Source organism: Borostomias antarcticus, assembly GCF_949987555.1.
Source record: "Borostomias antarcticus genome assembly, chromosome: 28".
Taxonomy (NCBI): Eukaryota; Metazoa; Chordata; class Actinopteri; order Stomiiformes; family Stomiidae; genus Borostomias; species Borostomias antarcticus.
In genome coordinates this window covers 2,454,853-2,481,705 of record NC_140261.1, presented here as the reverse complement: position 1 = coordinate 2,481,705, position 26,853 = coordinate 2,454,853, and the positions used below count along the sequence as shown (strand labels likewise).

Below are 26,853 nucleotides of genomic sequence, written 5' to 3'. Positions count from 1 at the left end.
ATACAACTAATCACCTAATCATTATATATATACCACTAATCACCTAATCATTATATATACCACTAATCACCTAATCATTATATATACCATTAATCACCTAATCATTATATATACCACTAATCACCTAATCATTATATATACCACTAATCACCTAATCATTATATAATACAACTAATCACCTAATCATTATATATACCACTAATCACCTAATCATTATATATACCATTAATCACCTAATCATTATATATACCACTAATCACCTAATCATTATATATACCACTAATCACCTAATCATTATATATACCACTAATCACCTAATCATTATATATATACCACTAATCACCTAATCATTATATATACCACTAATCACCTAATCATTATATATACCACTAATCACCTAATCATTATATATACCACTAATCACCTAATCATTATATATACCACTAATCACCTAAACATTATATATACCACTAATCACCTAATCATTATATATATACCACTAATCACCTAATCATTATATATACCACTAATCACCTTATCATTATATATACCACTAATCACCTAATCGATACGTCATATCACCCAGATACTGTTCCTAACTACTGCGTACATCACACAGGGTAACTGGCTTTAATCACACAGGGTAACTGGCTTTAATCACACAGGGTAACTGGCTTTAATCACACAGGGTATCTGGCTTTAACCCCTAGAGATTTGCCCCAGATCCTTGGTGGTGAGCGTGGTCGTGTGTGAGAGCCTCCCTACTTCATGGTGTAGAGAACCGTCCCGTTCTGCATGATGCGGAACATCTTGTTGGGCGTGGTCATGTTGTGGGCCAGGGACTTCTTGGAGTTGCGGAAGAAGGTGTCGGGCGTCCAGATCTTATCCACCATTTTGTTGTTGAGACGCAGGATCTCGATGGGACCCTCGAACTTCAGTCGTTCGTCCACCCACATCTGGCGGAAGAACATGTCCATGGTGTACTCCTAGAGAGGGAGGAGTCTAGAGTATTAGAACATGTCCATTGTGTACTCCTAGAGAGGGAGGAGTCTAGAGTATTAGAACATGTCCATGGTGTACTCCTAGAGAGGGAGGAGTCTAGAGTATTAGAACATGTCCATGGTGTACTCCTAGAGAGGAAGACTACAGTATTAGAACATGTCCATGGTGTACTCCTAGAGAGGGAGACTACAGTATTAGAACATGTCCATGGTGTACTCCTAGAGAGGAAGACTACAGTATTAGAACATGTCCATGGTGTACTCCTAGAGAGGGAGACTACAGTATTAGAACATGTCCATGGTGTACTCCTAGAGAGGGAGGAAGACTACAGTATTAGAACATGTCCATGGTGTACTCCTAGAGAGGGAGACTACAGTATTAGAACATGTCCATGATGTACTCCTAGAGAGAAGGAGACTACAGTATTAGAACATGTCCATGGTGTACTCCTAGAGAGGGAGGTTCTACAGTATTAGAACATGTCCATGGTATAGTCCAAGGAGGAAGACTACAGTATTAGAACATGTCCATGGTGTACTCCTAGAGAGGGAGGTTCTACAGTATTAGAACATGTCCATGGTATAGTCCAAGGAGGAAGACTACAGTATTAGAACATGTCCATGGTGTACTCCTAGAGAGGGAGGTTCTACAGTATTAGAACATGTCCATGGTATAGTCCAAGGAGGAAGACTACAGTATTAGAACATGTCCATGGTGTACTCCTAGAGAGGGAGGTTCTACAGTATTAGAACATGTCCATGGTGTACTCCTAGAGAGGAAGGTCTACAGTATTAGAACATGTCCATGGTGTACTCCTAGAGAGAAGGAGACCACAGTATTAGAACATGTCCATGGTGTACTCCTAGAGAGGGAGACTACAGTATTAGAACATGTCCATGGTGTAGTCCAAGGAGGAAGACTACAGTATTAGAACATGTCCATGGTGTAGTCCAAGGAGGAAGACTACAGTATTAGAACATGGTGCAAAATTAATAAAAAAAATGTTTGAGAAAGTTAAGGGAATATCTAGCTGCATACCAGGACTGGAACAAGGAAGTGATTAGTCCTGATAAGATACTGTAAGGACAAGCAATGACAAGAATCCCATGTACCTGTGCTGGTTATATATGGCACATTAAACTTTCTATTCTATTCTATTCTACTCTAGCATTCACTCACATTCACTCATGTGGAACTGGTATTGGTATAGGGAGAATATTATGATTGGTCATTTACCCTTTCAACATCTGACACAGGTCCAAAGCTGGTCACAAAGACATCTGTTTTCACCTCTGTGACTGTACCTGAAATGACACACACATCTATTCACAATGCAATTGGCAACTAAAATCTTAACCCATAGTAATTAAGACAATTTAGCTTTGAAAAATGAAATTATTCAAATCAATAGTGTACAAAATAAAAAATAAAAAATCACAAGTTGACTGTAGTTAATTAATCCGACAAATGTAATTACCATGTAATTATCTAGTTATTACATGCCAATTACTGTACGATATTCATATGGTGTCAACCTCCAGATCCCGGTCGCAGTCTGTTGTCATAACCGTCCAGCAGCCGGTCCAGAATGCGGGTGATGTTGTCTGCATTTCCACAGACGCGTCCAACACTAAAAATAATCATGAAGATGATGGTTGTGAAATCACTGTAAGATGTGGGCTATTTATAGACTAAAGATCATCCAGGACAGTTTTACTCACCAGATCAATGTCGCCAAAACCAGTGTCCAGAGAGCCATCCTCAACAAGTCAACCTTCCTCTTATCAATTATTTGAGAAAGTAATATTTGATAAACTGTTAAAACAATAAATTGAATGGTTTAAATAGCGTCTTTCCCTGTGCTAAACGACTCTGAACTGATCGAGTGACTTTTCTTGAGGACAGAAGGCAGCCTAATCGAATTAGAGGATTAAAAACCACCTTATTTGGACGGTCAGTGTCAGAAATGGATTCAGCTGCAGCAAAAGCCTCAATAAACAATATAAGACCCAGCCATTGTCACGGTGTGACGTTAACAAAATGATAATTAAGAGTTAAAAAGTTTCTCGCCCGATTAAATGCATGTAACTGGTAGGCCTACATTGTTGGAGGACTCAGGATTCTTGACCATTGCAGGTCGTACCTCCATCCGCCAGGTGGCGCCACCCGCTCTCCTCCCCTGCGGAGACGACAGAGCAAGAAAGATCAGGATGTTTCTGAAACGCAACCCAGATGAACGACAGCAAGCTAGCTAATAACATTACACAACTTTCTGATCATGTTTTGAACTGATCATTTAGTTATTTTTGCAGATGTATTCATGAATAAAGGCGACCAGAGAATAATTCCATTGGGGACACATTCAACTCGACATCGAATGAATCAGGGGGTGGCGTGAGAAAGACCGGGACCAGACCAGACCGGGACCAGACCGGGACCAGACCGGGACCAGACCGGGACCAGACCAGGACCAGAACAGACCGGGACCAGACCGGGACCAGACCGGGACCAGACCAGACCAGGACCAGACCGGGACCAGACCGGGACCAGACCGGGACCAGACCGGGACCAGACCGGGTCCAGACCGGGACCAGACCGGGACCAGACCGGGAGCAGACCGGGACCAGACCAGACCGGGACCAGACCAGGACCAGACCAGGACCAGACCAGACCGGGACCAGACCGGGACCAGATCGGGACCAGACCAGGACCAGACCGGGACCAGACCAGGAGCAGCATGTCGGTCCACTTCGAGGAGAGGAGCGGGGTGGTCCCGTGTGAAACCCCGTGGGGAACTTGGTACCAAACCATGGACGAGGTGTTCATCGAGGTGAACGTACCTCCGGGCACGTCTGGTAAAGAAGTGAAATGCAACCTGGGATGTAAACAAATCGAGCTGCACGTGAAAGGTCAAGAGGTGTTCAAGGTAGGGTGATGTCTGCCCTGTCTCATCAAACAGCACTACAGTCCAGCTGGAAGTTTTAATTTGGACTGAAAGAAATACCTGAACATTGCATTTAATTATTCCCTAATCACCAACCATCTCTCGATGTGTTTCCAGGGGAAATTATTTGGCACAACAGTTGGCGATGAAGGGACGTGGACATTGGGTAGGTTGACTATCAACAGACTAGGCCTTCCATCACTTATCTGTCCATCTATCTATGAAGAGTGTCCTCTCCTCCCTCCCCTCTCTCCACCTCTCCTCCCTGCGTCCCAGAGGACAGGAGAGTGATCCGCATCGTGCTGGTGAAGACGACCCGGGTGGCGGGGAACTGCTGGGCCTCCCTGCTGGAGGGGCAGTACTGCGCCGACGCCTGGGTCCAGGACCAGATGCAGAGGAAACTGACCCTGGAGAGGTTCCAGAGGGAGGTGGGTCGACTACGGCTCGGACCGGCGCCTGGGCAGACCCAGCTCGGTTCTATCAGCTTAGATGACCATAGTGACCATAGCATCCTCGTCTCCCTCTCTCCCCTTCTCGTCCTCATCTGCCTCTCTTCTAATCCTCATCTCCCTCTCTCCCCTACTCATCCCTCCCTCTCTCCCCTGCTCATCCCTCCCTCTCTCCCCTACTCATCCCTCCCTCTCTCCCCTACTCATCCTCATCTCCCTCTCTCCCCTACTCATCCTCATCTCCCTCTCTCCCCTACTCATCCCTCCCTCTCTCCCCTACTCATCCTCATCTCCCTCTCTCCCCTACTCATCCCTCCCTCTCTCCCCTACTCATCCTCATCTCCCTCTCTCCCCTACTCATCCCTCCCTCTCTCCCCTACTCATCCTCATCTCCCTCTCTCCCCTACTCATCCTCATCTCCCTCTCTCTCCTACTCATCCCTCCCTCTCTCCCCTACTCATCCCTCCCTCTCTCCCCTACTCATCCTCATCTCCCTCTCTCCTACTCATCCTCATCTCCCTCTCTCCCCTACTCATCCTCATCTCCTCTCCCCTACTCATCCTCATCTCCCTCTCTCCCCTACTCATCCTCATCTCCCTCTCTCCCCTACTCATCCTCATCTCCTCTCCCCTACTCATCCTCATCTCCCTCTCTCCCCTACTCATCCTCATCTCCCTCTCTCTCCTACTCATCCTCATCTCCCTCTCCCCTACTCATCCTCGTCTCCATCTCTCTCCTACTCATCCCCCTCTCTCCCCTACTCATCCCTCCCTCTCTCCCCTACTCATCCTCATCTCCCTCTCTCCCCTACTCATCCTCATCTCCCTCTCTCCCCTACTCATCCCTCCCTCTCTCCCCTACTCATCCTCATCTCCCTCTCTCTCCTACTCATCCTCATCTCCCTCTCTCGCCTACTCATCCTCATCTCCCTCTCTCTCCTACTCATCCTCATCTCTCCCCTACTCATCCTCATCTCCCTCTCTCCCCTACTCATCCTCATATTCCTCCTCTCCTTCCTATGGTGTTGTTACACACATCCATGATGTCCGCTGAGATGACTTGGCCTGTTGCTCGGGTTCCAACTGGTCAGAAGAGACTAGCAGGTTTACCTGAGTATCAGGTGGATGTTACACTGACCATGGTTGCCACATTAGCAGTCAGTGACCTTTAAATGACACTTCCTGCTATTGGTCCTAACCTGTCTACTGTATGTAAACACACGTTGTTTCCTGTTCTCCACAGAACCCCGGGTTTGACTTCAGCGGGGCGGAGATCTCTGGGAACTTTGCAGGTGGAGGGCCAGACTTCTCCAGCCTGCAGAAGTGACCAACAGCTGTGTTTAAACCAGCCTACTGGACAGGAAGGCCAAGGCCACGCCCCCAACCGGCCTCCAAGCCTCGCCCCCAACCAGCCTCCAGGCCACGCCCCCAACCAGCCTCCTGGCCTCGCCCACGGGAGTGAGGAATGTTGCATTCTTATTAAAATCAGCCAGTCGTCACCACATTGCTTACACCCGTCCAGTTTCCTCAGATCTAGTGTATAAGGGAGGGATTGGGTGCTTTGGGATGGAGTCACTACTGAGGTAGATCAGACTGCTGCCAGTCAATATTGGATCTGGAGTGGGAAGATGAAGTTGCCTTTGGGCAATGAAATGTGCTGGGAATTTATCAAGTGGGATTCAGGCTGAATTTATAAAGGGATTCAGGCTGAATTTATATAAAGTGGGATACAGACAATTTATAAAGTGGGATTCAGGCTGAATTTATAAAGTGGGATTCAGGCTGAATTTATAAAGTGGGAGTCAGGCTGAATTTATAAAGTGGGATTCAGGCTGAATTTATAAAGTGGGATTCAGGCTGAATTTATAAAGGGATTCAGGCTGAATTTATAAAGTGGGATACAGGTTGCCAAGACCGTCAATGAAAGCCATAACTTCCAGCTACCCTTTTCCATTGGTGGTGGCAAGAGTTTATTTAGCCATGTTTGTTCATAGACAGAATAACCCATTATTCAGATACATGTTGGGAAGAAAATGTTGGGAAGAAAATGTTTTCCTTTAAACAGAGTGATAAAGGTGTTTAAATAAGTGTATTAAATGCATCCAAGAGCACAGGTCTCATCGGGCCTTTTTCACAGCAGATTCAAACGTGATTCAAACACCTGTTGGTACAGTATGAACCACAATTCAGGAATATATAATAAAATGTTGATTTGAAAGTAGTGTTTGTTAATGTGTCGTTTAAAAAGTAAGGTTCAACAGAATGCTTTTCAATAAAGTTTTATTGAAAGGTACGAGGTACATGGGTGAATCAGATGTAGAGTCAATCTCTAGTTTGATATTCCAATTTTCATTTAACCAGCTTTATTTAAAGTGTCAAAAATAGCTAATATTCAGCTCAACTTGGGGAAATAAACTTGACAAAATAAAAGCAAAAGTAAAACGGTATCATCACCTAAATCTACAGTAGCTTTTAGTTGTTAGTCCAAGATTTCAGGGTGACAGACTACAACACTATCAATTCATTTACTGGTTCTTCTAGGGGGGGATTCACAAATCAAGAATTTGGCCATCTGTAATAATTCCACTGTAACCGTGTTAGTAATGATATTAGCGTTTCAGCTGAAACCATACGTGTTCAGGATCGCTACTAGCTCCATCACGTCACTGAGGAAACCAGAACAACGCCCTCACAGTATCAAAACAACTCAAAAGGAAGTTTCATCGCCTGGGGTAGGAAGGAGTGTGCATTTAGGACAGATCAGCGACCTAGGGTGGGAGTTAAGGGTTTTGGGCCCGATTTCTTGGTTCCATTGTTTGTGCACTTCACAAAACCCTTCTCCCTCCTCTTCCACATGGTGGACGGAGGACCTAGGTGGTTCAATACTTCAGTGCTTAAATCCAGCAACCAGTGCCGATGAAGACCTCCGAGAGAATCAACACGGACCGATTCAATAACGACATACTGTACACTTGTGCAAGCCATTCCACCAGAAGGAACACCTTCACTAGGCGGCATCTTAATAAACCCACTGTTGAGCGGACCTCTCCACCTCAATCTAGCAGATGTAATAAATAAAGTGAGCTTATCCAAAAGAATGACGACGCCACAAAGAGGGACAGGGAACAAAGTAAAGAATAGATGGATGAGAGTATTTCTGTAAAGAACGCCATCATCTATAATGACGTTCTGTAAAGAAATCTGAAGGAGCTGGGAGACCATAGAGCAGGAGAGAGCAGAAGAGAGACCAGATCTTTCTTAGGGGGAGGTCTAGGCCCGTGTGTCCCCCAGCCCGGGGGCTCAGCAGGCAGACTCGGGGATGGTGGGCAGGTGGGCGATCCGGTAGTAGCTGTGTTTCAGCATCCTGGCCGTCCGTCCCGAGAGGACCCAGCGCAGCCTCTGAGCCCGCGGCCGGGGGCTCTTGGTGGTGGAGTACTCCAGCAGGCACCGGGACACCAGCTCCCTCACACAGACCAGGTCCCCGTCTCTGACCTGGGACACACAGGGACACACGGGGACACACAGGGACAGGGGGGAGGAAGAACACGATTAAGATCATGCAAGAACTGGCAGCACATCAGAGTGGATTTCAGAGCCGGTCAGAGGGAGGAGGGCCGGTCGGTAGGGGGGTCAGAGGGTCGGTAGGGGGGGTCAGAGGTCAGACTCACGTTCATCAGCTGCTGGAGAGCCTGCAGGGCTTCAGAGAGCCTGGGGACGTGCTGGGGGTCCGGCTCCTCCTGGATCTCCAGGGCCAGCAGGGCCAGGGCCAGCAGAGAGGGCTGGGGGGGGGGGCAGAGAGAGAGAGACAGAGAGAGAGATGGGGGGGAGAGAGAGATGGGGGGAGACAAGAGAGAGAGATGGGTTTTGAGTCAAGATCTTTAATACAACCGCCCTCTCTGAAGGAGGTGGAACTAAGGCCGAGACTGGACCTTGTTTCCTAGAAGCACCACCGAGGTGCGGACCGACGAGGGAGAGCAGCGACTCACCTTCACTTTGCTGAAGACGAAGGAGCAATGACAGGCTTTCAGCTGGGCCTCCAGCCTCTCCAAGCTCAGGAGCGCGTAGCTACAGAGAGGAAACAAAGAAAGTTGCGTTCGCTCGCTCAAAGTTGTGAAGTCAAACAGTTCAACCTTAAAACGCAAGTAACAGAGTTGACCAATAACACTGTACTGCCATTATTATTGGAGAGCTTCCCAAGTCCAGCGGTGTGTGTGTGTGTGTGTCCGGCCCCCCAGTCTCAGCCCCGGCCCCCCAAGGTCTCAGCCCTGGCCCCCCCGGCCCCAGCCCCAGCCCCCCGTACCTCTCTGCGTCCAGCTGCCCCTGGAGGTGGGCGTGGTAGAGGCGTAGGAAGCGCAGGGCGGTGGGAGCCTTGACCTTCCAGAAGAGCTTCTCCAGGACGATGTTCTCCATGCGCAGCAGGTCGGACACGGTGAAGCGGTTCTGGCTGATGCGGATGAGGTCGCCGGCGCTGGGCACCGTCCGCTTCTCCTCCGACGAGCGGGCGGCGAGGTAGAAGCAGCACAGGCCCACGCAGGACAGGTGCTTGGGCTGGATCTGGACCCCCCACAAACACACGGTCATCAGGAGAAGCTCCACACTCACCAACGTTGAGAAATCATTTATGAACGTGGATTTGTTTGGTTTTATTTGATCAGAGTTCGGGTGTTTCCCACAGGTCTGAGATAAACGGGTGGGGACACATGGGGACACATTCATCTGGCCCTCTAGGGGGCGTCTCGTCCCCCATGCAATTCTGAGCGTCAAAAAAACGGAATTTCCTGCATTCTGGTGAATTTTCATGCATCTGGTTATGGTGGAAATGTCCATGTGTGGTAAGTGTTGTTCTTGAGTTTAGGGTCAACACGGTGTCAGCCTGTATCACCAGTCAAGATTATTCTGCAACAGCGTGGGAAATATCATTCACCTCAACCACCCCACACCCACCATATCAACTGCACACAACGGAAACTTGTACAACGGTATAGATCCGGTTGTCTCTCTCTATTGGTCAGTTTGCATTCCAGCCGTTTGTATTTCAAATTCCTCACAACCAACCAACCAACGCTGATTGGCGAGATCCGTTTTCGGACCTGGCACAAATGGATCTTTATGGAGAGTATCCAGACTGATTTGCGAAAGAAACAGATAGTGAGCTCACAAAATCAGGATGGTCTCACGAGGCTAGCTGCTATCTAGCTAGTTAGATAACTTGAAACATGAGCTTCCATCTTCAGGGTGTCACTACAGATAGTGAGTGGCCTTGTCACTAGCTCAGCTTACTCCACCAACCATGACCTACTCCACCAACCATGACCGTGACCAGTTGTTGCACGCTGCATGCCAACAACGCTGCAGTGGAAAGTGAGCGTGGTGCAGTATGGTGCAGCCGTGGCAGCGGACCTCACCTTCATGACGGAGAGGAAGCGGTCCAGCAGGCTGACGGCCAGGGAGAAGGTGTCCGAGCTGAAGCCAAAGAAGCGTGTGAGAGAGAGCAGGTCCTTCACCTCCACCTCCCGCAGACGCACGGTCATCCTCAGGCCGTTGTCGCTGCTGCCCTCGATGACGCGCAGGCCGCTGAGTTTGGGCTGGTAGCGTGGCTCCTGGTCCAACAGGCCCTTCAGCTGCACCGAGGCGGGCAAGGGCCCCGTTCCAGACACCGTGTCAATCATCTACAGGACAACAACAGTACAATTAATACAAGTTGTAAGTAGGCTCCCATGCTCTAAAGAATAAAAGATACAGAATAGAAAGTTTAATTTGTCATATAACCAGTACAGGTACTTTGAAATTATTGTCATTGCTTGTCCTTACAACACCCTTATCAGCTCTAACCAGTTCTTCGTTCCAACTAGACATTTAAAGGTTCCCAAACAGCTTGCTCACATGTTCTCCTCCCCGTGAACAAGCTCAGCTATTCCTGACTCTCTGTCCGTGAACTGGATTGAACTGGACTACAAACCCAACCCACCGCTTGATATTGATATGTCACTGTGTCATCGGCGTCATTTTATTGGTCAACTAAATATTCTACAAGCGTAATATTCCTGTTCAGCTTTTACGTTATGTATTATAAATCAAAAAGTAGTCTTTGGTGGGGAGTATCTGAAGTTTTTGGGTGGGTTAGGACAAGGCCCTAGTCCCAGTCTGTGCGTCATTACGCGGCTGCGCATGCCCGGGCATGTCCTGCTGGGGGACAGACTAGCCTAGACTACTCTACACTGACAAGTTACATTACAGTTTTCATATAGAGCATTTTATGACACATCCACTGTGACATTATCATGCATTTATTTTAACTCAACCACAGGACAGCAGGTTATGTGTTGATTCGTCCCGGGGCAGCTTTGTAGAGCGTTAAGTAGAGTTTAACTAGGTTCCAAATACATGGCAAAGACAGTGATCCAACGTAAACCTGACTCTATAGACACTCATGTAGGACATAGTGGACATGTTACGAATCATTTAACATTCCAACAGTTTGATATAAGTTATATATAAAAATAGATGATTATCGTGGTTACTTACCTTGTCTGAAGTAATATGCGGTGCAGTGGAAAAATAAATATCCAAGGATTTAAGTTAAAAAGAAGTAGTTTCCGAAAATGAAAGATGAAAATGAAGTGTCAGTATGAAGTTTTAACAAGAAAGCTTTAAGCAAACTTATGTTTCCGCCTATGCACACCCCTTACCCTCGGCGTAAGAGGCCAGAGGACAGCCTCTCTCCGGCTATAAACACTGCTGCTAACCCGTGATCACAAATAGACAGGTTTGATTGGCTATCTAGGGGAATAAACTCCCCACTACAGAACCGTGATTCGATTAAACAGCCATCAATCAACACGGAAGCTCCGCCTCTGACAGGAGTGGGACGTGGGTGCCATCTGGAGGACAGAGCGAGGACTGCAGGACGGAACGAGCGAATATGAATGAATATTAAAGGGTCGGATTTGTAAACCCTCTGAACACACTGGCATGCCTGTATGGAGCAAACACTTGTACCACTGTTGAAATGCGTCCATTAATTAGTAGTATGAGCTTATAGGCTTTTAGGGCCCACACACATGGACAGAAGGGCTGCCTTGGTTGCAGTGCAGTTATCTATCTGAACCCGAGTCAGAAAGTGTGGTGACACCCACCTGTGTGTGGAACAGTCCAGAATGGCTGTGGGCAGTCTGTCCCCGACACCACGGGTCAAAGAGCTGCACCTGTTTTTACTCGTCACAGTTGCTCCCCACCGATGCCTAATACCATCCATTAGCATAGCTGCAAAAGACACACGTTCTTTAAAATGACTTTATTCGTAGAGAGAAAATACAAATACACACATAGGCTATTGGCCTTCTCAATAAGGTCATGATGATGAAATTATCATTATGGATTAAATACTATGAAAACATCTGGATTTAATTATATTTTAGTTGTTTTATTTTAGTGTCATTTATTCCATTGCAAAAAGCTGGTTACACTAATAATGTGGAGCTTTTCTGTTACATTTCCAAGCTCCTCTGGCTGTATAGGCTACTGTACAGTCCAGTAAACACAGATAAAATCACTCATATAGAACTGGAGTTCCACACATGGAGTTAAATAAAGTGCATAACTATTCTTTATGATTTGACAGCCCTGAAAAATCCCTCCAAAATAGCCTTTTAAACGTTCCAACCTCTTTCAAATATCCACGATTTCACAGTGCAGAAAATACCACTAGTCAAGGCAATACATATTAACAGCAACCAATACAGCAACAGAAAAAAATAACATTCATTAGTAAAAAAAAATGTAAATGATGTAAGGGTTTATTTAAGAGCATGGGATGGCTGGTTAAAGTATGTTGGTCTAATGTAATGCAGGAACCATGCTACACAGCACCAGATTACTGAAGGACGTGAGTGTGTTGGTACTGATGATAGCTAGTTCCCCCTGACTGGATGAAGCACAGCCCTACACTTAAAATAACATGTGGAAGGACATCCTCTACTGGAAGGGCTTCTTGGTTCTATAGATTAGAGTTAATCTGAGTTGTGGAAACCGGCCCTAGCTTGGTGGTCTTGAAGGACTGAGGGAGATCTTCAGGGTCACAAGCTAAACACACCAACATACTAGTTAGAATCACTTCAATTACTTATCTGTGCGTGACTGTTCTTGTCTGGCACAATGGAACCAATGAGCTGTTCCCAAACATGCAAACCCCGCCCACTTTCATGCAAACCCCACCCGCTTCCCACTCCAGGCAGACTCAAGGACACCTTTCACCCCATGTCTGGACCCCGGTCTGCAAGGACCCAGACAGGCAGCTCCACACGGTCCAACTCCAAACCCAGCCAGCTTGATTGTTAGTTATTGTCAGAGGGGGACGTCCTTCAGATGGTAGAAAGTGTCTAATTGAGATGTCTTCCTGAGGCCAGAGAGCAGGCGGACGGAAGACTAAAGAAGCTATGAAGACAAACACAAACAAAGTCATTTCTCATGGAACCATCAGTCTGGACTAATCATTACAACTATAATATTTACCAAATATAAGGGACACATAGTAGACTATGATAAACCATCATACACTATACAGGTTACAGATTGGTTATAGCAAGTTTATAAACTTGACAAACAAAATGAGTTTCCAATGGGTGACATTTAAATTACTGAATTGTAATTAATTTTCTGAACGTGCAATTTATCTGTTATCCCGCTGAATCAAATTAATACTGTGACAAAACCTGCTTTCATTTCCCTAGAACAAAAACCCAGTCTCTGCTAGTGAATAACTAGCATCTCCCAGTCTCTACTGGTGAATAACTAGGATCTCCCAGTCTCTACTGGTGAATAACTAGGACCTCCCAGTCTCTACTGGTGAATAACTAGGATCTCCCAGTCTCTACTGGTGAATAACTAGGATCTCCCAGTCTCTGCTAGTGAATAACTAGGATCTCCCAGTCTCTACTGGTGAATAACTAGGACCTCCCAGTCTCTACTGGTGAATAACTAGGACCTCCCAGTCTCTACTGGTGAATAACTAGGATCTCCCAGTCTCTGCTAGTGAATAACTAGGATCTCCCAGTCTCTACTGGTGAATAACTAGGATCTCCCAGTCTCTGCTAGTGAATAACTAGGATCTCCCAGTCTCTTCTAGTGAATAACTAGGACCTCCCAGTCTCTACTAGTGAATAACTAGGATCTCCCAGTCTCTACTGGTGAATAACTAGGACCTCCCAGTCTCTACTGGTGAATAACTAGGATCTCCCAGTCTCTACTGGTGAATAACTAGGACCTCCCAGTCTCTACTGGTGAATAACTAGGATCTCCCAGTCTCTACTGGTGAATAACTAGGATCTCCCAGTCTCTGCTAGTGAATAACTAGGATCTCCCAGTCTCTACTGGTGAATAACTAGGACCTCCCAGTCTCTACTGGTGAATAACTAGGACCTCCCAGTCTCTACTGGTGAATAACTAGGATCTCCCAGTCTCTACTGGTGAATAACTAGGATCTCCCAGTCTCTGCTGGTGAATAACTAGGATCTCCCAGTCTCTACTGGTGAATAACTAGGACCTCCCAGTCTCTACTGGTGAATAACTAGGATCTCCCAGTCTCTGCTAGTGAATGACTAGGACCTCCCAGTCTCTGCTAGTGAATAACTAGGATCTCCCAGTCTCTGCTAGTGAATAGCTAGGATCTCCCAGTCTCTACTGGTGAATAACTAGGACCTCCCAGTCTCTACTGGTGAATAACTAGGACCTCCCAGTCTCTACTGGTGAATAACTAGGACCTCCCAGTCTCTGCTAGTGAATAACTAGGATCTCCCAGTCTCTACTGGTGAATAACTAGGATCTCCCAGTCTCTGCTAGTGAATAACTAGGACCTCCCAGTCTCTGCTAGTGAATAACTAGGACCTCCCAGTCTCTACTGGTGAATAACTAGGATCTCCCAGTCTCTACTGGTGAATAACTAGGACCTCCCAGTCTCTACTAGTGAATAACTAGGATCTCCCAGTCTCTTCTGGTGAATAACTAGGACCTCCCAGTCTCTACTGGTAAATAACTACGATCTCCCAGTCTCTGCTAGTGAATAACTAGGATCTCCCAGTCTCTTCTGGTGAATAACTAGGACCTCCCAGTCTCTACTGGTGAATAACTAGGATCTCCCAGTCTCTACTGGTGAATAACTAGGACCTCCCAGTCTCTACTGGTGAATAACTAGGATCTCCCAGTCTCTGCTGGTGAATAAGAGCTGAGGGAGAAGTGGATGATCCAAATGGGTGAAAAATGAAGTGATGGATGATCAGTAAACATCAGGGGACCAGTCTGTGAAGTCCAACATCAGGAACATCAAGAACAACACCAAGACTAACTACTGTTCACATTGGAACAACACCTCAAGACTAACTACTGTTCTCTCTCACACCCACACACACACATACACACACACACACACACATTCTGTGATGACGGGCAAACGACACGTCTGTGGTCAGTTGCTGCACCACAGCTCCTCATCTCACTGGGAAATCCTGGGTGAACATGGACTCACATTCACATGAGCAGCATGAGACCACATGAGATAACATGAGACAACATGAGCCATGTTATCATAACAGAGCAGCCAGTCCTGTGTTCACATGTCTGCTGTAGTCAGCATTACAGACACATCAAGTCCACCAGGCACAGACACCGTTTGATCCACAAGCACACAGGGATTAGGGCCTCCACGTTACACACACAGACACACACACACGCGCACACACACACACACACACACACACACACACACGCACACACGCACACTCTTTCTCTCTTACACACATATACTGTACCTGCACACACACACACACACACACACACACACACACGCACACGCACACACGCACACACAATGTCAGAGTGTCATTAGGTCCAGACATGCATCGTCAGTATCTAACGTCAACTATGAAGTCTCTTGTTCCTATGGCGATGGAGTACAAAGTCCTGTTTTCTCTGGAATGTCTGTTCCTTTAGTCAACTGAAAAGGGAAACAAAATAAATATGAGAGCGTATGGAAAACAGAATCCAGAAATGAACACGCACACCTGGTTTGATGAGGCCTTGACGCGATCCAAGGGCTTAATAATCTAGATCTGAGAGAGGTCCAGTCCAGGTGACCTGTGGCTTTCCTCAGTAGCCCTAGTGAAGCTTGCTGCCCAACGCTGGCTACTCAAAATGACCCCCTGCAGCCCTGGAGGGGGCCACCTGTCCTCTCAACTTTGGGGTATGGAAAATATAACACAAACAAGTGATATGACTTAGAAAATCATTGGATGAGTAGTGTGAAAACTGAAAAAAAATTGTGAATGAAACTGAATTCTAATGTATTTGAAGTCTTCTACTGTTAAAAGAAGGTAGACAGAACAAAAATGGATGAACTCCCATAAAAGATATAAAATGGATTGAAAATGTTTTTACATCTCCACTAGAGGGCGCTACAACCTTCACGGTTGCCATTAACTGAGTTACGTTGAGTTTCTGCTTCATTTCCTCACATTTCCTCAGTGTTTCCCTCAGTAAATGAGGAGAGAGACGTCATGGAGGGGCAGAGGGGGACAGAGACATGGAGGGGCAGAGGGGGACAGAGACATGGAGGGGCAGAGGGGGACAGAGACATGGAGGGGCAGAGGGGGACAGAGACATGGAGGGACAGAGGGGGACAGAGACATGGAGGGGCAGAGGGGGACAGAGACGGACGGACTTACTTCTTCTTGTCTTTGTCTTTCTTGAAGGGCTGCTGTGAGGAGCCCTGCAGCGCCTGTCCCATCAGAGTCTCGGCCGCCATCTTCCTCCTGTTGAAGGCGTTCATCTCCTCCTCCAGATCTCTCCTCTTCTCCTCCAGGTTCCTCTTCTCGTCCTGGTGCATCTTCTTCAGCTGTTCAAACCTCTCGTGGAGCTGGCGACAGACATGTTCATGGAGGACTTGTGACCAGAGGTTGCTTTTCTACTTTTCCATGTTTCTACTCTTCCCTGAGTATGTGGGTTAACCTTACCTCTCTCTTCCCTGAGTATGTGGGTTAACCTTACCTCTCTCTTCCCTGAGTATGTGGGTTAACCTTACCTCTCTCTTCCCTGAGTATGTGGGTTAACCTTACCTCTCTCTCCCGGTCTTTCAGCTCCGCCTCCGTCTCCTTGACTTTAGTAACGAACATCTGCCTCATCTCCTCTTCCTTGTGCTGCAGCTCTCCCAGGAACTGCTTCCTCTTGGTCTCGTAGGTCTCCTGGAGGCTAAGGGGGACAGCGCACTCTGTAACAGGCTTTCTAACAGGCGCATAACATTACCACATTCAGTAGGACCCCACTTATCCCAACCCAACGGGACCGAAGGTCGTTCGTATCTCGGAAATGTCCGGATGACTGAAACATATGTTAAAATGCAGGGTCAGGACGTATGTTAAAATGCTGGGTCAGGACTCACCTGAAGGGCTGGTTGTCTGGGTATGGCCTCACCTGAAAGGCTGGTTGTCTGGGTATGGCCTCACCTGAAGGGCTGGTTGTCTGGGTATGGCCTCACCTGAAGGGCTGGTTGTCTGGGTATGGCCTCACCTGAAGGGCTGGTTGTCTGGGTATGGCCTCACCTGAAGGGCTGGTGGTCTGGGTATGGCCTCACCTGAAGGGATGGTTGTCTGGGTCCGTGTCCTGGAAGCCCATCTCCTCCAGCCTGCAGCGGCGGTAGAGCTCGTAGTGGCGCGCGTGCGTCTGCTCTCTCAGGTCCTCCATGTTCACGCGCAGTAGCATCTCCCTCAGCTTCACAAAGTCACAGTGACTCTCGTTCTCCACTAGAACAACAGAACAACCGGACAGCGCGTGATGTTCTCGACTAGACAACAGAACCAAATAGCGCGTGATGTTCTCGACTAGAGAAACGGAACAACCAGACAGCGCGCCTGCGGGCTGTAGCCTTCTGTCACGTTTCATTTCTTTGTTACTCTGAAGCGGGAAAATGTCAGCGCAAAACACAAACGAGTCGTCCTCACAATTGAGAAGAAACTTGAAATATTAGCCAAATTGGACAAGGGTGCGACTTTAGCTACGCTTTCTAATGAATACAATGTAGTGTAATAATCTACTGTTTCAGATCTGAAGAGACTGCAGTTTATAGTATATAAATATAATATACAGCACACTAGTAGTGTAATGGGCGAGTCAGTCCTCTGGATGGAGGCAGGTTGGGAGATACTCACCCTGGACTGCGCCCCAGGGGTACAGCCTGGCTCGCACCATCTTATCTCCCACCTGGACCTGGTCGGCGCTCCCCACCACGGCGAAGGGGACGTGGGCCTGAAACAAGATTCACTCCTCCGGTAAGGGTTAGGAAGAGGAGACGATTGGCCGGTACAATCAGGAAAATAAACAAACTGATACCTACCAATCAAATCATAGGAGCAGATTATGGCTTATCATGCACATCATCATCTAGTGATCTAACAGTGAATATTGATTAAATTGAAGACCAGTCATGCCCCATAGACAAGATGGTGGTTTTGTAACAGTCACCTGTCTCATCTAATCCATCTGTCTGTTCTGTCGATCTGTGTGTGTGTGTGTTTGAGTGTGTATGTGTGTGTGTGTGTGTGTGTGTGTGTTTGAGTGTGTATGTGTGTGTGAGTGTGTGTGTGTTTGAGTGTGTATGTGTGAGCGTGTGAGTGTGAGCGTGTGTGTGTGTGAGTGTGTGTGTATGTCCTCACGTTCATGGAGGCGTTGATGCGAGCCACGGCTTGGTCCTGGTCCTCCGTGGGGAACTGGTAGAGCTGAACACCGTTCCTCACCAGGTCACTCACCACCTTGATCTGGAACCGCTGAAGATCACTCCTCAACACGCTGTCAGCCTTGGCTATGACAGGGATGATGCTCACCTGAGAGAGACCAGCATTCTCATGACAGAGAGCACTCAGAGAGAGAGAGAGAGAGACCAGCATTCTCATGACAGAGAGCACTCAGAGAGAGAGAGAGAGAGAGAGAGACACCAGCATTCTCATGACAGAGAGCACACTCAGAGAGAGAGAGATAGAGAGAGAGAGACCAGCATTCTCATGACAGAGAGCACACTCAGAGAGAGAGAGATAGAGAGAGAGAGACCAGCATTCTCATGACAGAGAGCACTCAGAGAGAGAGAGAGACCAGCATTCTCATGACAGAGAGCACACTCAGATAGAGAAAGAGATAGAGAGAGAGACCAGCATTCTCATGACAGAGAGCACACTCAGAGAGAGAGAGATAGAGAGAGAGAGACCAGCATTCTCATGACAGAGAGCACACTCTTACAACTTGTAACACACGTCTTCAACAAACAGTATGTGTCAGATCACCTTGCTGTCCAGTTTCTTCATGGTGACCAGGTCCAGGGACCGCAGCGAGTGGCCCGTGGGGGTGATGAAGTACAGGCAGATGTGGATCCTGGTGTCGTGGTAGCTGAAGAGGGCGCGCTTGATCTTCAGCTCCTCCTGGAGGTAGTTCTCAAACTGAGTGTCGATGTAGTCCACGATGGGCTTGTAGCTGCACAGACGCAAACGGGAATTACAGTGCTATACTGTAGCTGCACAGACGCAAACGGGCATTACAGGAATTACAGTGCTATACTGTAGCATACAGTAGTATCCATAGAGTGTGCATAGTCAATGTAATAAAATCATGACCTCCATGGCTATCCATAACTATCTCAACACGCAATCCCAATTCTTACATACAGTACATGCATACATACACACCCCCCCCCCTAAAAACCAGACCCACCCGCCCGTCTGTCTGGGCCTGCCACGGCCAGTGAGACTCATGTATCTTAGCGACGGTCTCCACTACTGTACATCAGATGCGGCCAAGAATCTCGTCTCCTCACTGTGGTTCAGTGCACTTCAACGTCTTTCCAGATCGCATTAGTTCCACCAGTCCTTCCCTTCCCTCTCCTCCATTCACAGTCACATCCACACAAAGGAACAGGCCGACACGCCAATCTCACACGCCGCACATGTGCAGCCCGAGCGCCAACGACTTGAGGGCCTCTGTGGAGCGATGATTAATGTCCCATAGTCCTGCTCTTTCAGAAGGCTTTCCGCCATGAGCCGGTACTGTGGACAGATCTTTAGTATTTATTTGGTTCGTTAGTTTTGCTCAATACAGCAAAACCAGTGGAACGATACCTACGGCGTGAACTCTGCGGTAAATCAAGCGCACCTCTCCTCCTTGTTGATCTGGTCTCCGAACCCAACGGTGTCCACGATGGTCAGCTTCAGACGGACGTTGCTCTCCTGCAGGTCGTAGGTCCGCGGCCGGAGCTTGACCGCATCCTGGTAGTGGTCGGTCTCCTCGTTCTCAAACGTGGTGTTGAAGAGGGTGTTCATCAACGTCGACTTGCCGATCCCTGTCTCGCCTGAGGACAAGTCACAGGTTTTTTTTAGAAGTTATAAAGATTAGTAAGTGTCTTGAAGAATGGCATCTGGTCTAGAGATGTTATTTACTATTAACAGGGTAATAATGGAAGTAGGAGTCCGGGGTGGGACTGGACCGTACCGACACAGAGGATGTTGAAGCTGAAGCCCTCCGCGACCGCCTTGTTGACCAGCTGGTCAGGCAGACTGTCAAATCCAACATGGCCTCCGAGCTCCAGGCTCCGCTTCTCTTCATTCTGAGAGGTTTAGAGGAAGAATAACTAGAACCACTGCTTTTCAACACCTCACTTATGGCGTATACAGTACCTGTCCAATCATACGTACAATCTTAATGTCAGCTGGGCAAATCTGAGCTTCATTTAACCTTTTGATAATAGAGTTGTTGCCCCAGTTTTGAAAAGAAAAGTGTGAACTGGTATTTTTATCTATAACATGAAATAAACCAATATTTTGATGTAAACCGATTTGATTGGGTATTTATTCCCAGGGATACGCTGGTTGCCATGTGCCAGCGGGTTCCTGGGGCGTCTGGAGAGAAGCCTGACTGGTTATTCACACAGACAGCTCAGCATGGGGAAGAGGATGTGCTCAACCCAACAATCATCTGGTCCTCTGGCCCAGCACTCACTCACACTCTCTCTCTCTCTCTCTCTCTCACACACACACACACACACACACACACACACACACACACACACACACACACACACACACCCAGAGGCACAAAGGGTCCTTTATCTGGCTGTTAGTTCACAGGGTGAGAGGATGCCATGTTTCCTGCCCTTAAACTCACCCTTGACACAATCTGCCATCTTATAGCCACCTCACATCCAGGGAGATGTCTGGACAACCACTCTACTGTGATGACCACCTGGACATGTACCAAACTCAATCACTATCCACCATTATGAATGAATAGATACAGCATGTATGTAGGCCAATACATGCATGGTCAATTTACCCGGTCACTGCCATAAACACGGACTACACGTGCTGCGTATGTTTAAAAAGAAAAGAAAAGTGTTTTCATATTCGATAAACAAATGAAGCTGCCCCATGCCGATGGAGTCGGCTCTACATAAACACCATGACACTCGCCTCTTCTGTTGTGGCTTGCTCAACTACAATGTAGCTGTTATTATAATCTTTCTATAGATCTCATGCAGTTATGAAGAAACCTGTAACCGTCACAAATGTTGCAGCGTCATATCGGATAGGGTCCGAGTTTGCATGATCATCATCGCTTTATCGATGACTGTCAACGTGAATATTCATGAAGCAATCCCACGGCAAAAAAAATAAAACGGTGTAATAGCCTATATTGTACCGGAGGTAGATCTATGTGCCTGAATGACGAGATATTAACCTTGCATAGTGCTGCAAGCTCTCAAACTGGCATATAGGCTCCCATCAATCACAGCCAGTATCCTAACACGCACCTTGGCGCATTTACCTGAATGATCGATCACAGCATCGCCCTCTGCGTAACACACACACACACACACACACACACACACACGTCCTTGAGAACATGACTGTTTACCGCATCTAGGATATATAGCCTACTTACCGAGAAAATGTCCGTGGCCGCCATCGTGCGAGGAGTGCTGAGAGAATCTAGGACCCGTCTTCATCTGGACCTGGTGGACGCAAGAGACGGGCGCAGTTCATTCAATATGGCTACGAGCTGGCAACGCGCCCTGGGTGCTGGGATCCCTCTCACTGCACAGAGGAAACTCATGCTGCTCTCACTGCTTTCTAAGAGGAGCTGTTTATCAGTATACTGCACTGTAACTTTTATTCCTGTATTCTATTTGTCCTGCTTTTTGTTTAAATGTCTATAATGACTTGCTTTTTGTTTTAATGCTTTTAATTTGTCCTGCCTTTTGTTTTAAATGTCTTTAATGTCTTGCTTTTTGTTTTAATGCTTTTAATGTCTCATGTAAAGCACCTTGAATTGCCCTGTGGCTGAAATGTGCTATATAAATAAACTTGCCTTGCCTTGCTCTGAGAAGCGCTCTGCTCAATATTGCGTGCTTCTTGACATGGACCAATTGTGAACAAACAGCCTATAGCCAAAAAGAGAGGGGGGAAAAAACACATAGCCTGGGCTTCTCATTTGTACAGATAAAGCCTACTCAACTCAACTCAAATATTATTTATAAACGCAGTAGGTGTAGGTTAATTGGGGTCTAAGACCTTAAGGCTACAACATATTTGGCCAAATCATCAAATACAATATGTAAATATAAATTAATTAATTTTATATGGCCTTTGCAATTATAGGTCACTAAATTGTAATAGCATGTAACAGTAGCAGGTGTAGTAGGCCTAGCCTAGGTAAGGGTTAATAGTCTAAATTGTTTACTGATTTAACCACTGTTCAGTTAGAGTGCAGCCCAGAAGTATTTTTATTTAGGCTTCTTCTACTGGCCCCCCAAAAGGTCTAGCTTCCGCAGATTTGATTCCTCTCATGCTGCCCAGTTAAAAAAGATGTTCACAGAGAGATTAGGCCTATATAAAAAAAGATTTGTTCACAGAGATATTAGGCAAGGCAAGGCAAGTTTATTTATATAGCACATTTCAGCCACAGGGCAATTCAAGGTGCTTTACATGAGACATTAAAAGCATTAAAACAAAAAGCAAGACATTATAGACATTTAAAACAAAAGGCAGGACAAATTAAAAGCATTAAAACAAAAAGCAAGTCATTATAGACATTTAAACAAAAAGCAGGACAAATAGAATACAGGAATAAAAGTTACAGTGCAGTATACTGATAAACATAGCTCCTCTTAGAAAGCAGTGGCAAAAAGAAAAGTCTTCATTAGGCCTATATCATATCTCTATTCCAGGATATTTGGTCGTTCAAGCCCCGGAAGAAGCAGGTATAGTGGAGGGGGGTCCACTACCGCCCCTGCCTGGAGGGATCATCACAGACCGAGCCGGGACCAGGCGAGGAGTCAAAGAAAACAAGTCTCCCTGAATGTCGCCCACGATAAGGCGGTGATAAAATGGCTCTAACCCAAGAAACTATTTTGACGTTTTTGCTGGAGAACGGAGGAAAGGTGAAGAATTCCGAGTTGCTGAACAATTTTAAACTCCAAATCAACTGCGGTGATCCCGCGGAAAAGAAGCACAATAGGGATCTTTTTAAGAGATTCGTGAACAGCGTTGCGGTCGTGAAACAAGTCGACGATGTCAAGTTTGTAGTCGTGAAGAAAAAGTACCAGGACTTTATGAGAGCAGAGGTGAATTTAAACGCCCAGAAATCGGACTCGGACGCCAGTTTTAGCAACACGTCCTTCTCTCCAACTTGTTCAGAGTCTAAGATGCTGAACTCTGACATTGAGAACAACAACAGATCTGAGTGCTGTTCTTACATAGATGGGGATGGTTTGAACGGTGACGTCCATATAAGTGGCCTAGAGCGATGCCCCAGAGATGGAATTAGCTGTGACGTTAAGCCTATTAACGACGAAACCCATACAGTAGTAAAGGTCCTTAACGTATCAAGTGATAAAATAAAAACCGGCGCGGTGTTTGCTATCGTAGCTGTCAGACCCCCGCCCGAATCACCAAGAGATTTAGTCCTGGTGAGGCGAGATGAATTAAATCCCGTTTCAAAAGTTCCTGGACCGAAAACTCGCGTGAAGTCAAACGCGTTGACACAGAGAGCTCTCCCACCTTCAGAGAGAGATGTGTGGACCACCCCGTGGAAACATAAGCAGCAGGAGATCCAGCCGGGCTGCCCCGGCGAGGACAGCAAGTACCCCGAGTCCGTCCCCCTGGACGCTCTGGCCCACGAGTGGCTGGTGAAGTCGGCGGCAGGGCTGTGGGGGCAGGTCTACGGCCTGCTGCTGAGGGACGGCCGGCTGGCCCAGAGGAAGGACTTCATGTCGGGCTTCACGGCCCTCCACTGGGCGGCCAAAGCCGGCCACGGCGAGATGGTGCGCAGCCTGGTGAACGTGTCCAGGAGGAGCGGCGCGCGCGTGGACGTCAACGCCAGGGCCCACGGCGGCTACACGCCCCTTCACCTCGCCGCCATGCACGGCCGTGCCGCCGTGGCCTCCCTGCTCGTCCGGGACTACGGCGCCGACGCCGGCGTCAGGGACAATGGCGGGAAGAAGCCGTACCACTACCTGGGGAGCGGCGCGGCGGCAGAGCTGAGGGAGGCGCTGGGAGCGCCGTGGGGGGCGTCTCAGGACAGGGGTCAGGAGGAGGAGCAGGAGGAGGAGGACAGAGAGCTTCACAAGGGCCTGACCACGCTGACCAGACTGTTCCAGCCCCACATAGGGCACAGGAAGAAACCCAGGCAGCAGAGAGCCTGCGCCTCCGCCACCGAGGACCAGGACTAGGGTGCCACCGAGGACAAGGACTAGGGCGCCACCGAGGACAAGGACTAGGGCGCCACCGAGGACAAGGGCGTGGCCAGGACAGACAGACGGGAGAGGAGCAGGACTAGGGCGTGGCCAGGACAGACAGACGGGAGAGGAGCAGGACTAGTGCGTGGCCAGGACAGACAGACGGGAGAGGAGCAGGACTAGGGCGTGGCCAGGACAGACAGGAGAGGAGCAGGACTAGGGCGTGGCCAGGACAGACAGACGGGAGGGGAGCAGGACTAGGGCGTGGCCAGGACAGACAGACGGGAGAGGAGCAGGACTAGGGCGTGGCCAGGACAGACAGACGGGAGAGGAGCAGGACTAGGGCGTGGCCAGGACAGACAGACGGGAGAGGAGCAGGACTAGGGCGTGGCCAGGACAGACAGACGGGAGAGGAGCAGGACTAGGGCGTGGCCAGGACAGACAGACGGGAGAGGAGCAGGACTAGGGCGTGGCCAGGACAGAGACGGGAGGGACGAGGGCAGCTGGCCGGAGTGTTTGATGTCTTTCAGAACGGATCATCAATCCGCTGCTCTGCATGGATACAGAAACATTCCAACACATCTGAAGTCTTAAAGCTCAGTTATGTTATAGGCTAAGCTAAGTCATTAACATGAGTTACACTAAACACTAATGTTTGTTAAGATTAAGATTTAGGGAATTCTTGAGTTCTTAAGTTAGAAACGATTTCCTGATAATGAAATATTATTTTTGTATCAATCTAAATTATTTTTTCATAGTGATAGATAACAAAACAATGTATGTGTGATGTTTCTCTCCATCAGGACTGCGGTGTGTAATTATGTCTTGGACATAACCTCTCATTACTCTGATTCATAACTTGAACACAGGAAGTAATGCAAAAACAAGCCAGGCCTTGGCAGTGATGGATAAAAACCCCAGTGTGCTCCATAAAACTTAAGTCTTTTCAACTTTTCAGTTTGAGCTCATGTTTTCCCTCCAATGTAATATTCTTCCATGGTGAGTGGTCTAATTATTGTTTACCCTATGCGGGGAAGATGTGATTTGAGGGTGTGTGCATGTGTGTGCTGCTGTCCCAATGCCAGTAGGCGTGAATAGTGTCAACATAGCTTGGGCATAACCGTCCTCGAGAAGCTACAGGTTGTCCTTTCCGATGTCATCTGATATAGATTATGCTTGCAACAGTTATTGGTAACACTTTGAAATAACCTCTCATAAATTAGCATTGTTAACATTTTGGTCTGGTGATCTTTATTCTAAGAACATTGTATGTTGATAAGATATAACTAGGCTTATTCATAAAACGTATGAAGCTCCTCCATCCCTGAACACAGAGGACAGAACAGAGCTACTCAGCCTTGAACACAAGAGGACAGAACAGAGCTACTCAGCTCTGAACACAGAGGACAGGACAGAGCTACTCAGCCCTGAACACAGAGGACAGGACAGAGCTACTCAGCCCTGAACACACAGGACAGAGCTACTCAGCCCTGAACACAGAGGACAGGACAGAGCTACTCCATCCCTGAACACAGAGAACAGGACAGAGCTACTCCAGTGACCCATTCAAGTGGAAGAGATGCTGTGGAATGTTGGGGGCTCAGTCCAATAAAACAACATGAAGGGGCACTGGCGCCCTCACACACACACTCACACACACACACACACATTATGTCGGCCTACTTTGTCAATGGTAATTAGCATACGGCATATAGGCAACTGTGTGAAACATAATTCACACAGAGGTCAAACTGCTTTCATAGTTTCATCTGCATGTGGATCTCCACTGTCTGGCCCAATTTATCCTTGACAAACCAGGCCAGTTCAAGCTAACTAAACTAAACTCAACTGCTAACCTCCTCAACTACTAACCTTCAACTACTGACCTCCTCAGCTACTAATCTCCTCAACTACTAACCTTCAACTACTGACCTCCTCAACTACTAACCTCCTCAACTACTAACCTATTTCGAATTTTCACTTTTTCGTGTTATTATTGATTGTGCTAATAAGAGTATGACAATATGGTCAGAAATGTTTTCTTATAGCCTATTTTATATGCCCTATGCAGTAGCCATACATTATATAGCAACATAAACTTACTCTGGGAGGTCTATGATTCTCGATTTTCTTTAGAAGCCTTCTTTACGGTAGTCCTGATAATTAGCACACATGAGCCAATTACGCAAATCACTCAAAATGCCCAAGTTGAATTTCATCCTCTAGGCCTTTAGATGACATTTCACTCATTAAAGTTCAGAGGAAACACCATTTCTGAGTCGAAGAAATTTCCAGTAGGCTATTCCCAAACTTCTTCTGTCCAGGATCTGTGCACCAACTCCACTACTTCCTGAAAGTAACTTTGCATCTTTATTTCCTGTCCTATATGATTGGATGAAGTGATTAATCAGGTGTGCGGCAGACCCAGCGCATACCTAATTAATCACTTAATCCAATCATATAGGACAGGAAATAAAGATGCCAATTAAGTGACTTTCCGGAAGTAGTGGAGCTGGGGCACAGAGCCTATTACCTGCACCTGTTGGTTGAGACATGCAGGTTGGTTGACCCGGGTTGTCACCGCACTTCTCGTTCACGTTTTGACGTATTTACTTACTATGGAAACTCCTCTTCGGATGACAGCCGCTCATTCTAGTTTGAGGACTTTAATTTTACTGCTTCTCGTAATCGGTGGCCGGC

General features: G+C 47.3%; 5 protein-coding genes across 5 annotated transcripts in view; 2 read left to right on the top strand and 3 right to left on the bottom strand.

The window, feature by feature from the left end:
* The window catches only part of gabra6a (gamma-aminobutyric acid type A receptor subunit alpha6a), a gene marked incomplete at both ends in the record, with an annotated part of 7,783 nt that extends 5,137 nt beyond the window's left edge, over positions 1-2,646 (bottom strand). Inside the window, 3 exons of the mRNA XM_084459565.1 lie at positions 766-986; positions 2,239-2,306; positions 2,538-2,646. Of these exons, the coding sequence (XP_084315691.1) occupies positions 766-986; positions 2,239-2,306; positions 2,538-2,646 (398 nt within the window). The remainder of the gene's footprint in view (positions 1-765; positions 987-2,238; positions 2,307-2,537) is intronic.
* Positions 2,647-3,239: 593 nt separating this feature from the next.
* Positions 3,240-6,569, top strand: nudcd2 (NudC domain containing 2). The gene is made up of 4 exons (XM_084459430.1): positions 3,240-3,928; positions 4,064-4,112; positions 4,223-4,374; positions 5,638-6,569. The coding sequence occupies exons 1-4, from the start codon at positions 3,740-3,742 to the stop codon at positions 5,719-5,721; spliced, it is 474 nt and encodes a 157-aa protein (XP_084315556.1). The 5' UTR covers positions 3,240-3,739; the 3' UTR covers positions 5,722-6,569.
* Positions 6,570-6,657: 88 nt separating this feature from the next.
* Positions 6,658-11,083, bottom strand: ccng1 (cyclin G1). The gene is made up of 6 exons (XM_084459379.1): positions 10,920-11,083; positions 9,800-10,063; positions 8,695-8,948; positions 8,381-8,459; positions 8,063-8,173; positions 6,658-7,886 (listed from the first exon to the last, which is right to left on the bottom strand). Exons 2-6 carry the CDS (start codon positions 10,061-10,063, stop codon positions 7,695-7,697), a joined length of 900 nt encoding a protein of 299 aa, XP_084315505.1. The 5' UTR covers positions 10,920-11,083; the 3' UTR covers positions 6,658-7,694.
* A 1,689-nt stretch (positions 11,084-12,772) lies between these two features.
* Positions 12,773-21,383, bottom strand: LOC311326474 (septin-8-A-like; the record flags this gene model as incomplete). The annotated part of the gene is made up of 10 exons (XM_084459367.1): positions 12,773-12,827; positions 16,109-16,299; positions 16,499-16,631; positions 17,014-17,182; positions 17,588-17,684; positions 18,092-18,259; positions 18,713-18,899; positions 19,575-19,770; positions 19,911-20,025; positions 21,360-21,383. 10 exons carry the CDS (start codon positions 21,381-21,383, stop codon positions 12,773-12,775), a joined length of 1,335 nt encoding a protein of 444 aa, XP_084315493.1.
* Positions 21,384-22,803: 1,420 nt separating this feature from the next.
* sowahab (sosondowah ankyrin repeat domain family member Ab) lies at positions 22,804-24,147 on the top strand (the record flags this gene model as incomplete). Its single annotated transcript, XM_084459564.1, has 2 exons — positions 22,804-23,194; positions 23,483-24,147. 2 exons carry the CDS (start codon positions 22,804-22,806, stop codon positions 24,145-24,147), a joined length of 1,056 nt encoding a protein of 351 aa, XP_084315690.1.
* Between the last annotated feature and the right edge of the window lie 2,706 nt (positions 24,148-26,853).

Bases quoted from the DNA above. Each gene is read 5' to 3' on its own strand.
- nudcd2 (XM_084459430.1), top strand. From the start codon at position 3,740: ATGTCGGTCCACTTCGAGGAGAGGAGCGGGGTGGTCCCGTGTGAAACC. The intron at 3,929-4,063 runs GTAGGGTGATGT...ATGTGTTTCCAG, and splicing joins AAGGTCAAGAGGTGTTCAAG to GGGAAATTATTTGGCACAAC. The intron at 4,375-5,637 runs GTGGGTCGACTA...TGTTCTCCACAG, and splicing joins TGGAGAGGTTCCAGAGGGAG to AACCCCGGGTTTGACTTCAG.
- ccng1 (XM_084459379.1), bottom strand. From the start codon at position 10,063: ATGATTGACACGGTGTCTGGAACGGGGCCCTTGCCCGCCTCGGTGCAG. The intron at 8,949-9,799 runs GTGAGGTCCGCT...TGGGGGGTCCAG, and splicing joins GCTTCCTCTCCGTCATGAAG to ATCCAGCCCAAGCACCTGTC. The intron at 8,460-8,694 runs GTACGGGGGGCT...TCCTCTCTGTAG, and splicing joins GGGCAGCTGGACGCAGAGAG to CTACGCGCTCCTGAGCTTGG.